At 41.4% G+C, this 14,388-nt stretch overlaps 2 protein-coding genes across 2 annotated transcripts; both read left to right on the top strand.

The window, feature by feature from the left end:
- The first annotated feature begins 427 nt into the window (after positions 1–427).
- On the top strand, positions 428–3,784 carry LOC146578069 (H-2 class II histocompatibility antigen, A-U alpha chain-like). The gene is made up of 4 exons (XM_085256145.1): positions 428–675; positions 1,076–1,324; positions 2,816–3,100; positions 3,326–3,784. The coding sequence occupies exons 1-4, from the start codon at positions 444–446 to the stop codon at positions 3,439–3,441; spliced, it is 882 nt and encodes a 293-aa protein (XP_085112271.1). The 5' UTR covers positions 428–443; the 3' UTR covers positions 3,442–3,784.
- Positions 3,785–5,213: 1,429 nt separating this feature from the next.
- LOC146578068 (H-2 class II histocompatibility antigen, E-S beta chain-like) lies at positions 5,214–13,176 on the top strand. The gene is made up of 8 exons (XM_085256144.1): positions 5,214–5,333; positions 6,450–6,722; positions 6,965–7,178; positions 9,261–9,328; positions 9,410–9,520; positions 10,557–10,709; positions 11,921–12,086; positions 12,696–13,176. The coding sequence occupies exons 1-8, from the start codon at positions 5,279–5,281 to the stop codon at positions 12,715–12,717; spliced, it is 1,062 nt and encodes a 353-aa protein (XP_085112270.1). The 5' UTR covers positions 5,214–5,278; the 3' UTR covers positions 12,718–13,176.
- The last annotated feature ends 1,212 nt before the right edge of the window (positions 13,177–14,388 follow it).

The following is a 14,388-nucleotide window of genomic DNA, read 5'->3' as shown; positions in this document are numbered from 1 at the left end:
ACTTAGATTTCAGTCTTGAACCTTAATGAAGATTTGGATGAAAAATCAACATGAATTCAATTTCAGCTTTTCCCAAAAGTCTCTGGGATTTTTAAAGTTATCTCAGGGTTCAGTAGATTGTAGTTTAGAGACAGAGCAGGACTGGAGATGATTCAGCCTCTCAGAGACTGATTATGGTCCATCTAAGCTCACAGCAGAAGGATGAGGCCATCACGGCTGCTCCACCCTTCACAGGAGGAACCCCGACTCCCTCTGGACTAAAGGTTTGAGCAGATCACCTCTGCAGTTCTTCATCTGTCCACCAGGTGTCCTCAGTGCACCTGCATTCGCAGATCACCTGACCATCTGAGTCACCTGACCGCCTGCTCCGTTTGTTTTGTTTTTTTAAAATCTTTCTTTTCCATCCATCTTCATCGGGCTCTGATCAAAATGAGTTTATTATAATGTCATTATTAATTTCTGTTTTCTATGTGTCTGTGTGTGTTTGTGGGCCTGGTGCCTCTGTCTGCCTGGACACCGATGACATCATGTGGTCCCTGTTCTGTGATTGGCTGATGTTTGTGTACGAGCTCGCAGACATTCAGAGAGTCACAGAGCTCCTGCTGATGATGATAAAGATGAAGGTGTGGGTGCTGCTCCTCGTCCTCTCTTCCGTCCTCTGTGTCTCTGCTGATGGTGAGTCTCTAAATCACTCATTAACTCTGTTTTAATGAACTTATTAAAAATACTAGTGAGCAAATGAACTCTGTCAGAAGTCCGAAACAGAAGACACGAGCACGCGCACACATTTATCACGTGATCGTTAAACTTCACCAGCTGATTACTGGGACACAGTTTGTCTAAATATGAGCTTGTTCACAACACAGACACTCTTCCCCAGTCTGACAAAAAAAAAATCAGAAAAACACACATTTTTAACATACGTGTTGTTTGACTAATAGTTTAAAAAAAAGAGATTGTAATGAACTCTATATTTGAGGATTAAAGCATCAGGCTGATGGTTCGTGTGTGACTCACATTTGCTGACAGTCAGCACTGAATAACAGACACTGAATAAGCTCTCTGTTCTCCTCAGGTCTCCACGAGATGAACTCCATCAGCGGCTGTTCAGACACTGTTGGAGAGGATGTGCTGATACTGGATGATGAGGTGGTCTGGTACGCAGACTTCAACAAACAGAAAGGTGTTGATTCTCTGCCAGCCTTTGCAGATCATCCACACTGGCAGGAAGGAATGTATGAAGAAGCTGTGGCTAATCAACAGATCTGCAGACAAAACCTGAAGGTGGCTCGTTCGGCTATGAAGGACTTCCCCAAAGAACTCGGTAAACATAACTCATCAACCACACAGTCCACATGTAAAGAACAGAAGTACGTTTCCAGCTTGGGAGTAAATCCTGTAAATATTTCACTCTGTTAAAGTGATAAAAAACAACAACAAGAGCTTTATGGCAGATAACTCGCAGAGATCCAGTTGTGACAGGCTGACAGGTTAGATCAGCTTTGCTGTCATTATCCTGACACTCAGGTGTACAGTATGTAGTTGGCTCACTCTAGTTTTAAATAACATGTGATGCAAACAACAGAATAATGGTGTTATCCTGAGGTTAATCCAAGCTCACAAAGTGTCTGTATTCACCAGATTACAGATATAAACTAGAACAAAAACACACAAAGATAATCCAAATTTGGTGAGTTAGTGTTATCTTAAAAAAACAGCAACGTGTGTGAAATGATTGTTGAGAAATCTCCAAGTATTGTGAAGAAACAGAAAATATTTTCTAAGTTAACTTCAGTAATTAGTTCCTGCAAACTATTAATGTGTTTTTTTGAGAAAGACATGAACAAACCTGAGTGGCCTTGCAAGTCGGTTTCTATCAGTCACTTATGTTATGACAGCCCCGTCTAGATCGTGGGACTCGTTAACCAGGGATGGTTTTAGAAGCCCAGACTGCAGGTTTCAGGGTAAGATATTACTTGCTAGAGCAACCAGTTAGATCTATTTGGACTTAAATAGATTTATACTCAGATTCACACCTTTATTGTTTCACAAAAAGTTAGAAAGGGAAGTTTAGACACAGTTTAGACTTTAACAGCACATTAAAAAAATAATAATCGATTCTAATTACTTAATTAACCCACTCTGAACTAATGGTGATGTTGTTCCTAGCTTTGGAGGAGAGAGGTTGGTGGTGAGATAGGCCCTTCCAGTAGTGTAGGTTTGTTCCACCTCAGTGCTCTGTGTTATTGAAAATAATAAGGAAGCTACGATTCACAGGGAGAACCTTAAAAGGCTTAAGAATCTGCAGTCCACCTGGTAAATGATGGACGCCCAAATCCTTCTCAGAATCATAATCCAACACAGCGATGATGATGAGCAGAAATAGACGACATCATTCTGCTAAGATGTTGATCAGACTCATGTCTTTGATTAAGAACAAAGATGATCTACTTACTAGCAGCTCTGTTTAGCACTCTTATGTTTATGACAAAAGAATTTCTCTCTGCCTCGGTAAAGTTCTTCTTCTCTTGTCCTATCTTATCTTAGTTTATATTATCTTATCTTATGCTATGGAAATATAATGCTTCCTATGAAATGAAATAGGGAACCTACAGTATGTATTTCCACTTCATCACATGTCATGAAACCAACAAAAAAAATCTGTTCTTGCACATTTGTGTTTTTTCCATTTTCTCTAGAAACTGGAGTTCAGCAGCAGAAGCTTCTGTTTCTTTCACAGTTTTTTGTTTTCTCGTGTTATTGAGTGCAGCCTGTCGCGCGGTGTTGTGAGTAAACTGTATGTGTTTGTGCACAGATGCTCCTGACAGTGTGGAAATCTACACTATAGTAAATGTGGAGATTGGAGTCCAGAACACTCTGATCTGTCATGTGACTGGTTTCTATCCTGCTCCCGTTAACGTCACCTGGAGCAAGAACACGAAGAAAGTGGTTATAGGAACCAGCATCACTGTTCCCTTATCCAACAAGGATGGTTCCTTCAGCCAGACGTCCAAACTGGACTTTGTTCCAAAGGGAGGAGATTTGTACGCCTGCACAGTGGAACATGTGGCCCTGACCCAACCAATTACCAAAATCTATGGTGAGTATATCAGGTTCAGTTTATTATAAAATGTACCAACAACAGTAATCACAAGGTGAGTTATATTCTAAGGCAAAGGCTCCATGTGTGCAAAGCAATGGAAGTGTGTTCAATGATCTCTAATAATATGATCTGAAATAAAAAAACAAGCAGAAAGTGTTGGTCCCAGCACAAAGACTGACTGTTTACAGATGTGAAGGTCCACGTCTCTCTCTGTCTCTGCAGAGGTGGAGGACGTTGAATCCATTCTGGGACCTGCAATATTTTGTGGAGTGGGTCTGACTGTCGGTGTCCTCGGCGTGGCAGCAGGAATCTATCTCTTCATCCGAGGAAGAAAGTGATGCTGATCGGTTGATGCTAATGTTTTAATAAATTCTGAGGTAGACACCATCCTCTGATGAACTGATTTTTATATGATTCATTACAAATGAAACATCTGGAGGAAAACTGTGGCAGCTGGTCCGAATGATCTCAGACCCTCCTCATCCTCACTGGGACTGATTATTGATGTGAAACGGAGAGTTTCACATCATTGAAGATTTACTGAGGAAACGTTGATTTCAGTGTGTTTCTGAATGTTTCTGTTGTGGAACGGTCTCATGCTGTATTTGGTGAGCTGATTTTTCTTGTGTGCAGAATGAAGATGAAGCTCGTGACTTTTTGAATTAAAATAACTGAATGTTTCTTTTTGATATTAAATTCATTCTTTTTATGGAGCAGCAAAACTGAAAAACAAATAAATATCAGGTTAAAAGAAAGGCTAAAAAACTCAGGCCTTATCAGACTTCTATTTCCATTAATTGTTTCAATGGTCTTGCACGGGAACCTGAACAAATTAAACCTGATTACATTTTAAGAAAAGACTCAAACAGGTCACTGACTGAGTTGAACCACATGGTGAGGGCGTTCTGAGGCAAACTTCCACAGAAAGGATGAATTCAACACAAGTTAACCTTAAATCCCACTTTGATTAACAAACACCGTGACAATAAACAGTGGGGACATTTTTCTTTAATTTTGTATTATAAATTCCGTCTTTGTCCCTTCTTAGCATGTTGTGATGTACTCAGCGTTAGCATTAATGCCGAGATGTATTTTAGAAAAAATGCAGAACAAAAGCAAATGTTAAAAAGATCAACAACAAAAAGGAACAAAGTCGGCGATGTTAGCTTACAGACAGCTGAGTAGCTACCAGTGTGGGTGTTAATAACTCAAACATTTATTTTAATATATTGATAACATGTGATTGCACAGGCTTTAGTGTAAGATGTTCTCAGCTTCCACAACCACCAGTCAGGCTGCAAAGACTCCCTGATTTGGTCAGTGAGATACTGAACAGTCCTATTGTTGACTTCACTTAGGGCTCAGAATGAAGCCTCCAGACTCCAAACTACTGGCTTCTTTCAGTCACCTTCAGGCCATGACACAGTTAATATTGTTTTTTTTAAATCCATCAAAGTCTTATGTCACTTCCTTCTAAAAGAAACCGCTTGCTGATCATCTTCTCTGCTCTTCCTCCTCCGTCCTCTCTTTCTTACATCTTTATCACATTATTATTAGTTTCTCTCCCTGGAAATAAAGTAAGTGTACCTTTAGCCAACAGGACGAACTGAAACTGCATAAACACTGTGTGTGTATTTATTGATCTGTTAAAAAGTTTCATCTGAAACTACATGCCATAAAAATGTTTACCCTCTCTACACTTGTTTGGAGCAAGTTAGATGCTGAGTATTGTCTCCACCGCTTTATTAATATGTGCACCATGAACACGTGAGATGAGAAGTGAAAGAATGTGCTGAGGGTGTAAACTGTGAGCTGCGGGATGTTTGGGCGCTCTCTGACTGACGCACACAAAAGGAAAGAAAAAAGTTTTTATTTTTTTAATTTTTTAATTTTTTTAATTTTTTTTTTTTATCTAGACTTCATAATATGTTTGAAGTCAGTCATTCCATTATTTATAAGTTAAATAAATGATCAGATTTTGGTCTTTTTTTGGTATTTCAGAGGAAGTCTGTTCGAGTTAGAGCATTTCCAGCTGAATAAATTAAAGCTAATTTCCTGGTTTCCTGTCACAGATTTCTTCCTGGCAACAGATGATGCTGCAGATCATGTGACGTGCCCTCTGGTTTTTAGCACTGTGCTCAGTCAGACTGTCAGAGTTTGTCAGGAGAACTCAACATGGATTCATATTTTCTCTGCTTCAGCCTCTTCTTCATCATCCTCTGCAGAGCAGGTATTACACATACACTCATCAACATTCAATCAATACACTCACATGTATGTTCAAAGAGTCTAAATGCATCAGAGATGTTTTATTGATTAAATGAACGTGACATATGAGCTGGGATTAGCTTTTTGTCCTTAACCTGTGATGATCCTCCTCTTCCTCTCAGAGCTGGTTCCATTTCTTCAGTGATTGTTTAGATCACTTGTTTTCATCAGCTGACAGAGTCAAATGAGATCAAACACAAACATCAACTGGCTACTTTGTTTACCTTTTTCACTTCTTCACATTAACCTCCTGGGACCTGTTCTATTAAAATTTTAAATGAATATCCTCATAGTTGGCTCTGATTTTTCATAAAAACAAAAATAAAGTAAAATCAAAATCTGGTAATTCTTTGTTTTTACAGTCATCGGGCCCCAATCAGCACAAATATCAAAGAGAAATTAAAAATGCATGTTGTGGAAGAGTTCGGGTCTTAGGAGGTTAATAATGAATACACCAATCATCAGTCACTGAAAGTAACTGTTGGCCTCAGTGTTCGTACAGTTTACTGGACATAAACTTTATCATTTGTTATGATATAATATTTGTTTTGCACAGTTTTTCAATATATCACTTATTTCTATTTTGTTTTTAGTGGATGACGTCCATTATGAAATGTATGAAGTGATATGTGTAATATTGTGATGCACTGATTTGCAACCTTTTACACTGGATGTTCTTCCTGACAGAGAGCTGTGTGTCCTCCTGGTCTCAAACCAGACACAGCCTGTACAAATGTGCAAACCTCAGCAATATTATATCATATCATGTGTTTATACAGCACAACTGCACTAAATCATTAGCAGTCCCCATAGGGGGTCATGTGATTGTTGGAGTTTGCTGTCTAACGTTTAACATTGTTTAACATTGAGTGTTTACAATGTAAAGCACCTTAGCAGACTGCTGTTGTGAGATGGCACTATATAACTAAAAGTGACATATTGTATTTGAAGTGATGTGACAGTGATGATGTTGCTGTTGTGGGGCTCCAACAGTAGCTGTGTGTAACTCCTGACAGTAGAGATGTGTGTGTGGGGGGACCAGCTCAGCCTGAGTGACTCTCTGATCTTTGTGTTTCAGATGGATACGAGTATTACACTTCATCCCGCTGCCTGTTTAACTCCACTGAGCTGCGGGACATAGAGTACATCAGATCTTACTATTACAACAGGATAGAGTATGTCAGGTTTGACAGCAGTGTGGGGAAGTTTGTTGGATACACCGAGTACGGTGTCAGGGAGGCAGAGTACTTTAACAATGATCCTGGACAGCTCGCCTCAATGAGAGCTCAGAAGGAGACGTACTGCACACCAAACATTGACCTCTGGTACCGAAGTGTTCTGACAAAATCAGGTGAGTCAGTGTTTCTGTGGCATCATCGGATCATCATATAAACATCATCACACTGATGCATCATCAACACAACTCCTGCCTGGACCTTCTGCACAGTTTACAGTAACACTGCTGAAGGTTTAATGTGACACGTTCAATAAAGCTACACCATCTCTGCAGACACCGGAGTGTCTGTGGTTTGCGGCGTCCTGCTTTAGTTTGTTGCAAAATTTACCAAAGTCATTTTCATTTTCATGTTCCAGCGAAACCATTCGTCAGACTTCACTGGACGAAGCCTCCCATTGATCATCATCCTGCCATATTGGCTTGCAGCGTCTACGACTTCTACCCCAAATATATCAAAGTGAGCTGGTTGAGAAACGGACAGGAAGTAACCTCTAACACCACAACAACTGATGAGCTTCCAGATGCTGATTGGTTCTACCAGACCCACTCCTACTTGGAGTACACACCCAGGTGAGTCTAGTTTGGGCCTGCTAACAGGACTTGCTGATTCTAATTTATTCTTGTAAGTTTTTAATGTTTTCTGTCACCTGCTTATTTTTTCCCTGATGCTGTGGAGCTTCTTCAGTCTCATGTCTACTTTCTCCAGGATAGTTCAAGCGTCAGCACAGATCACCTTCCATATTTATTTTTTCAATAAAACAGCTCTGGTCTGATCCTTGGGCGCCCTCGACTTATTTAGCTCAGTCTGGTCTGTGTCTCCAGCTCACTGACTTTCGTTTGAATAACATGAAAATGATCCACAGATGCAGATGTTCACAGCTCAGCCTGTGAAACCTCTTCCCTCTTTTCCTTCCTCATTCCTGCCACAACTAAATTCACCCAAAGTTCCCATTTCTTCTGAGCCAAGTGGTTTCAGCAGGAACTGTCTGAATTCAGCAGAGCAAAAAATAGGAAGTCCCCCAGATTGTTTTTAACAAAGCAATAAACATGTCATGACAATTTCTTTGTTTTCACTTAGTGAATATGAACATTTCCCTACATTACCGTTGCATGTGTTGATGTGTCATGTAATAAATTTCAGAGAATTCCTCAAACTGAGCCTGTGATGGACTTGAGCTAAAACATCATGAAGCTCCTGTTCTAAAGGACCAGTGCTAAAGACCTTTACACCTGGATGACGGAGATAGTCGCGTGCTTGGAACACATTTCTACAAGATGTAAAATGATCAAATGAACAAATCTTATGATTCCATAAAAAGCATTGAGTCTCCAGGTTCAAAATAATTGTGCAGCCATGCCAACTAAACCTTCCTTTTGTTACTTCGGAGTAGTGATGGGTCGTCCGCGAACGAAATGGCTCTTAGAGCCGGCTCTTTGACGTGAACGACGCGAGCCGGCTCCTTATCGCGAGCCGCCACGTGGGTTTTTTTTTTTTTCTTTCTCTCACCCTCTCTCTCTCTCGCACTTTTTTTCCGCTTCACTTCGCACCTGAGCCTTGTGCTTTATGCTGGGCAGAGGGGGGAGGGGCGGTAGTTACACTCAGTAGCAGGAACAGAGCCAGAGGGAGAGAAAGAGAAAGAGAGCCAGGGACAACAACGTCACATTAGAAAGGTATAGTAATCATCCACAACTATTTTCGGTTGCAGATGATAAAGGATTCAGAAAGTTTATTCATGCAGGCCCATATGACAGAGAATATGCATGTTCTTTTTGTTTTCATATTATAATTTATATTTAATTGTGTTGTGGTTTGCAGTGTTTTGTGTTGTTTCCCTTTAAATTTGTAAAAGGAAAAAGCTGAAAATTTAAATAGTTAAAAGTTGAAATGTGAATAGTTGATTTTTGTATTATATGATTTATTTATTACATTTTATGTGGAGTGAAAAAATAAAAGTATATTTACAGTGGTCCCTAGAGACAAAGCACGTACAAACTTCAAATCACGTACAAACTCCAAAACACGTAAAAACTCCAAAACACGTACAAAAGACAACAGAAGTGCTCCAGGATGCTGGGCGCAGTGTTAAGCTTTTGTTATCTTGTGGCTACAGAAGCCAGCAAGTACCAACGACCGGATTTGGTGTGTGGTAGTGACAGGTAAATGAACTTTTTTTTTAAATTATTTGAATATATATGAGTGCCTGTGTATAAATACACAAACAATACACACATGCTTTCAATTGTGTAATTTAAGTGATCTAGTAGCTCTGCTTTGGAAGTTCAGTTCATGCTAGAAATGTGTTTTGGAGTTTGTACGTGTTTTGTCTCTAGGGGCCACCGCATATATTTATATATAAACATATATAAATAAAACCACTTTTTTTTACGTTAGTAATTCCTTTTGTGCATAATTTTATATTATTGTTAATAATAAATTAATTAAAGCAACAAAACAACCTGAAGAGCCGGTTCGGAGCCGAAAGAGCCGGCTCTTTTTAGTGAGCCGAACCGAAAGAGCCGGTTCTCTAAAAAGAGCCGGAAATCCCATCACTACTTCGGAGTGCTACAGCAGGAAATAGAATTAGGCTGGATAACGAAAAGTCACGAATTGTAGTTCAGTGTGAGAGTCAGTGATGTTGGTTTGTGTTGTAGGTCTGGAGAGAAGATCTCCTGTATGGTGGAGCACGCCAGCCTGGAGAGACCTCTGGTTACTGACTGGGGTAAATACCTGTCTGTATCTACACACCTGTACACACCTGTGTGTCTGTCCACCTGTGTGACTCTCACCTGTGTGTCCTCAGTCCCGTCCATGTCTGAATCCAAGAAATTGATGATCGTTGGAGCCTTTGGGCTGATCCTGGGTCTGCTCTTTTTCCTGGCTGGAGTCATCTACACAAGGATGTGCAGCAGAGGTCAGAGCAGCACTCACACCAAACTGAAGCCAGTTCGTACCACAACATATGAGTTTGAAACCAGTGTGGATTCTAGGCCTTCTATACAGTTTCATGTACATGTCACATACATGTTTTCTTCACAGCACTTTAAAGGACACGTGTAAGTTGGATGTTCATCAGCAGGATGATTTAAATCACAAACAGAGCATGAAAATTAGAATTATTAAGGGTCAGAGTTCAGAATCTCTCCTCTCTCTCTGATGTCCTTTGAGATTGTAGTAATAGTGGGGCCCCACAGGGCCCTGTAAGAGGACCTTTGTTTTTAAATCTGATATGTGAGAAATTTCCACATGAATCAGGCTAAAGGTCAGTTAAATATTAAAGATACTTACATTTATGTCTTATTCTGCCAGGAGACACTGATTAATAACTCAATATAACCACAGATAAATCTGCGGTTCTCTCCGCTGTGTCACACCACAAACACGTCAGCAAAGAATTTCCAAGTTTGCAATGTTTGAAATCTCACAAACCCGTGGAAAATATTGCCTGCAGAAAAGGAAAGAGGATCCATGACTTCCAGAAGCTGATGGCCCTTCTAAAGGGTTTGTTCAGAGTCAGGATAACTTGAGCTAAGGGATGGTTGGATTGCTTGGATCAGTTAGATCGTTGAGTTTCTTTCTCTAATGACAGTTTCTGCCTCTCAGTCATGAAAGAAGTATGGCGTCTCCCCACCAGGCTAGCAGGGTGCAAATCCAAGTTTGTAAATGTGGTAACTCGAGAAGGAGGTGAAATACGAGTTTATAGTATTTCGCCTCCTATAGTATAAAACCTCGGCCCAGTTTGAATCCAAGCGTTTCACTGATCACTTAGGATCTTCACATTTGTACCATAGGTGCATATACCAGGAAGGTGAGGAGTAGCTGTGGTGCCTGCCAGTATTACTTTACCAAAGCCAAAGTCTGAGCAGCATGAAACATTAGAACTGTGGCGTGTATCAGTTCAGCCTGAGTCGTCACTCTTTGACCTTTGACCCTTGCTCTCACTGTTACAGATGGATATACACCTTTGGCTCACAAGTTCAGTGAGAAGCAGCCAGAGGACTGGAACAAAGATGCTGCAGCTCTGAGCTTGTGGAGACCTCAGAAGGAGATGTTCTTCAAACCCGACTCTGAGCTCTGCTTCACAAATGTTCTGCCTAAGTCAGGTGACTCACTGTTTCTGTGACATCATCAGATCATCACATGACAGCTCAGGTCCTCACTGATTAATCAGCTCCTGAATGAACACCTGCACACTGTGACGGTTTCATCTTTGTGTTGCAGTAAAGCAGAGCCTGCTGGTTAGCTTTGCCACATGGGAAAATATTAGAGAAGTCATTACGTCATTTAGCACCAGACGGGGAGCAACAGCTGACAGCAGCTAGCAGCAGCTTTGGGTACAGCCAACAGTGTGGGTTGAGGGTGCCAGGCGTCTCTGGATTTGGTGCATTTCTTACTGTATTATGATTGCTGTTGAGACCCGTGCTGTCAGCTATACTTGTTACTGTAGTTATTTGTTTACCAGAACATTTAAAAGTGCTTAATAATCATGTTTTGTTCTTTTTCTCTGGTGTTAACGCTAGGCCCTGGCTGTGTGTGATATACTGCCTGGTTTCCACATCCTTCATATAAACGCTCATAGCTCGCTGCCTAAGATGGATATACTTAGAGTCTGGGCCTCTTCAAGTAGTGCTGACATAACTGTCGTATCTGAAAGTCAGTTATCTAATTTTATAGTGATTAAAGACGTGGCAGTTGGTGGATTTAACGTTCATCACTCTGCTGTCCGAGAAAAGGCGGTGGTGTGGGGGTTAATGTAAAAGTCTGTGTTCAGGTCTTGTAGTGTAGTTGGGCTTCTTCTTGTTGCTACCACACCATCCAGCTCTCCTGGATTTCAGTGATATAATTATTGTCTCTGCTCATTCTCTCCATCTGTTGGAGTCTGTTTATCACATAGCACAGATCTAGCACACCACTGTACTTTATACAGTGGTTGACTGGTCCTCATGGGCCTTATGCAGGATTCAGTTCATACAGAACTGCATAGAGCATAATGCACGACTTGCAGGTCTCTTAGTTAACTTTACTTACAGACTTTAAAAGACGTATAAATGACTCATCAGTGGAAACATTAGACCATTTTAGTTATAAGACTATTTTTTTATTGTAGTCACTTTAATATGTTTGTCTGAAGCAGGTCTCTTTATAAATGAGACATCATGTATCAGTGGGACAACCTGTGTAAATAAAGCTTAAATAAGATAAATTATAATTCCAGATTAAGAGTGAAACATTGAAAAGCTGTGTGAGGGAGCCACGCAGCGAGGGAGGGATGCAGGAGACTGTGATGGTTTAAATTGTCATTATTATGTTTCAGTGATGCCGCTGATTGGTGTTCATGCCATGACGCCCCCTGGTGGTCATCATCCTGCCACGCTGCTCTACAAAGTCTACGACTTCTACCCCAAAAAGGTCGCTTCTGCTAAAGCGATAAAAGCAGCTGATTTGCTTGAGAAGACTTTACCAGATGAGCTGGAGCCCAGGTGAGTCCACAGCTCTGAGTGCAGGAACAAAGGATGAGGAGCAGATGGTTTATAAAGACACACTCGGGCTGCAGGGTTGCTTTATTTAAACCAGAAGATGAAACTGCCAGAAACATTGAGGGCTGGATCTGTGTGTGTAACCACACGTGTGCCTGCATGGTGAGCTCCTGTATGAATGAAACACCAGTTTACATCAGGCTCAGTGTCAGGATTGTGATGTGGATGAGTCATTCTGGGCTTTTAATTGCAACAGTTTGTTTTTAATACAACTGCTTCTACATATTAGCAGTGGGCACATTCACAGTTTATAAAAGTGCACTGAGATTTTTATAAACTGTGATAACTGTGAAAGAGAGCAGACAGGACTAAGAGACAGAAACAGGACCACACCTATTTATCTACAAATTAATGACACAAGATGAGAGCCGGGGCCCCTCAGCCCCCCCAAACCATATATGATTTGAATCTGATGCTACAAACACAGCAGATAAAGCCAGCACCTGCTCCTGCTGGCGCACACCAGCGTTGGTTAAAGCAGTACAGGTTTGTACAGCTCCTGGTTCAAAGCAGTCAGACCTGGCCTAACAATGTTTCCTCTGTGTGCCCCAGGACTGATGCTGGTTCCCAGTAGCTGATCCTGATTGTGGATTCTGCTTCTGTCTGTCAGCTGGAAGTAAAGCTGCAGCTGCTGGAAGCTCTGTGTTTGATCCAGGCTCTTTGAGTCAGGCTGAATGTGGACTGTGGTGGATCTACTGGAGTCTCAATGTGTTTAGAGATTTCATCATGTGTGTGTGTGCAGAGTATTCTTAGAGTCTTTACACCTGTCTGACAGCAGGAGCCAACCAGGTGAGCTTCTTCCTGATGGACCTGAGCTGGAGGAAAGCCAGGTGTGTGCTGGGAAACTGAATCTTTTATTGCTTTGTTTGGCTGTCAGGCTGGAGGGGGCGGAGCTCTGTGGGTGTTTGTGTGTGTGGGACCTTCCAGTGTTAACAAACGCACACGCACATAGAGATGAACCCAGACTCAGACACTGTCAGCTGTTTGCTGGATTTTACTTCCTCATTCTTTTCTCAATAAATCTGTTTCCACAGTCATGTGATCAGTTTCTTCTTTCAAACCCTGTAATGACAGAGAGCCGTTTTGGCTCTGCAGTGTGGGCGTGTGTTTACTTTGCTGTTAATAAAGTTAAGCAGATCAAACAGACAGCACACGCTGACCTCTCACCTCTGTGAGCAGCCAATCACAGCAGGCCGAGGACTAAAAAAAACCAAACCTTATCTCATCCTGACCCTGTCAGTGGATCCACGATGAAGCTCTGGATCCTGAACTGAGAGCAGCCGGAGTCAAACAGAGAGTCGGAGGTGAAGCTGAGAATCTCCTGAGTGTGTCCATCAGGCTCAGATCCTGTGGTGCCGTCACTCACTGCCGTCTTTCTACAGATGTTTCTCAGCTTATAGCATCAGAAAAAATCAGTGTGGTGTGTTTTTGACTGCTGTGTTGCAGTTTGATGGTCAGTTTTCTCAGTTTGTGACTTCTTAAAGTCTCTGTGGCCACAATCACAGCTGGAGAATCTTCTAAAACCAAGGAAGGGAGCTCTGGCTCTTCCTTTATTACCTCCTTTAGGAGGACACACTGGGTGCCCTTTATAAAATAGGAGCATATAATGCTGTCCCGTAATTCACAGCAACACACTCAGACACAGATCATCATGTATGTGATGGCTGTGGTATCCAGAGGTGTGGACTCGAGTCACATGACTTGGACTCGAGTCATTAATTTTATGACTTTAGACTTGACTTGAAAAAATGTTGTAAGACTTGTGACTTGACTTGGACTTTTACACCAATGACTTGGGACTTGAATTGGACTTGAACCGGTTTACTTGAAAAGACTTGATATTTTACCCCAAATATAAAATTTAACATGCATATTATATAGAGATTGAAAATGTGACGTCATTCACGGGTAGAACCGCAAAGGATTCTGGGAACTCGTGGCAAGCGGTAGTAGCGCACGCAGGCTTTCAATTGAAATCAGTTACACAGCGATAAAAAGAAACACAAAAATGTCAAGAAGCCGTTGTATTATTAACTGCAATAGCCGGTCGCATGACAGCCACGGGAAGCCGACGGGTAAAGAGATCGGTTGTTATCGGATTACGTCGTTGAAGAGAAATTGTTCGAGCCATGTTTCCGAAGTAATAAAGACGCGACGGATGGCCTGGATTGCAGCCACTCAAAGACCAAATATAACGTCCCAGAACACTCCAGCTCACAGGTTAGTCTGCTCCAAGCATTTACAC

This window comes from Mchenga conophoros, linkage group LG3 (genome assembly GCF_057382185.1).
Source record: "Mchenga conophoros isolate Kocher_MC1m ecotype Shallow Benthic linkage group LG3, M_conophoros_male_GT1.1, whole genome shotgun sequence".
In the NCBI taxonomy this organism is placed as follows: domain Eukaryota; kingdom Metazoa; phylum Chordata; class Actinopteri; order Cichliformes; family Cichlidae; genus Mchenga; species Mchenga conophoros.
This window is presented reverse-complemented; position numbering and strand designations above follow the sequence as displayed.

What these genes read in the sequence shown, in the direction of transcription:
- LOC146578069 (XM_085256145.1), top strand. Translation starts at nt 444, where the DNA reads ATGTCATTATTAATTTCTGTTTTCTATGTGTCTGTGTGTGTTTGTGGG. An exon ending in CCTCTGTGTCTCTGCTGATG is followed by an intron (nt 676 to 1,075) that starts GTGAGTCTCTAA and finishes TGTTCTCCTCAG; the next exon opens with GTCTCCACGAGATGAACTCC. An exon ending in GGACTTCCCCAAAGAACTCG is followed by an intron (nt 1,325 to 2,815) that starts GTAAACATAACT and finishes GTTTGTGCACAG; the next exon opens with ATGCTCCTGACAGTGTGGAA.
- LOC146578068 (XM_085256144.1), top strand. Translation starts at nt 5,279, where the DNA reads ATGGATTCATATTTTCTCTGCTTCAGCCTCTTCTTCATCATCCTCTGC. An exon ending in AAGTGTTCTGACAAAATCAG is followed by an intron (nt 6,723 to 6,964) that starts GTGAGTCAGTGT and finishes TTCATGTTCCAG; the next exon opens with CGAAACCATTCGTCAGACTT. An exon ending in TACTTGGAGTACACACCCAG is followed by an intron (nt 7,179 to 9,260) that starts GTGAGTCTAGTT and finishes TTTGTGTTGTAG; the next exon opens with GTCTGGAGAGAAGATCTCCT.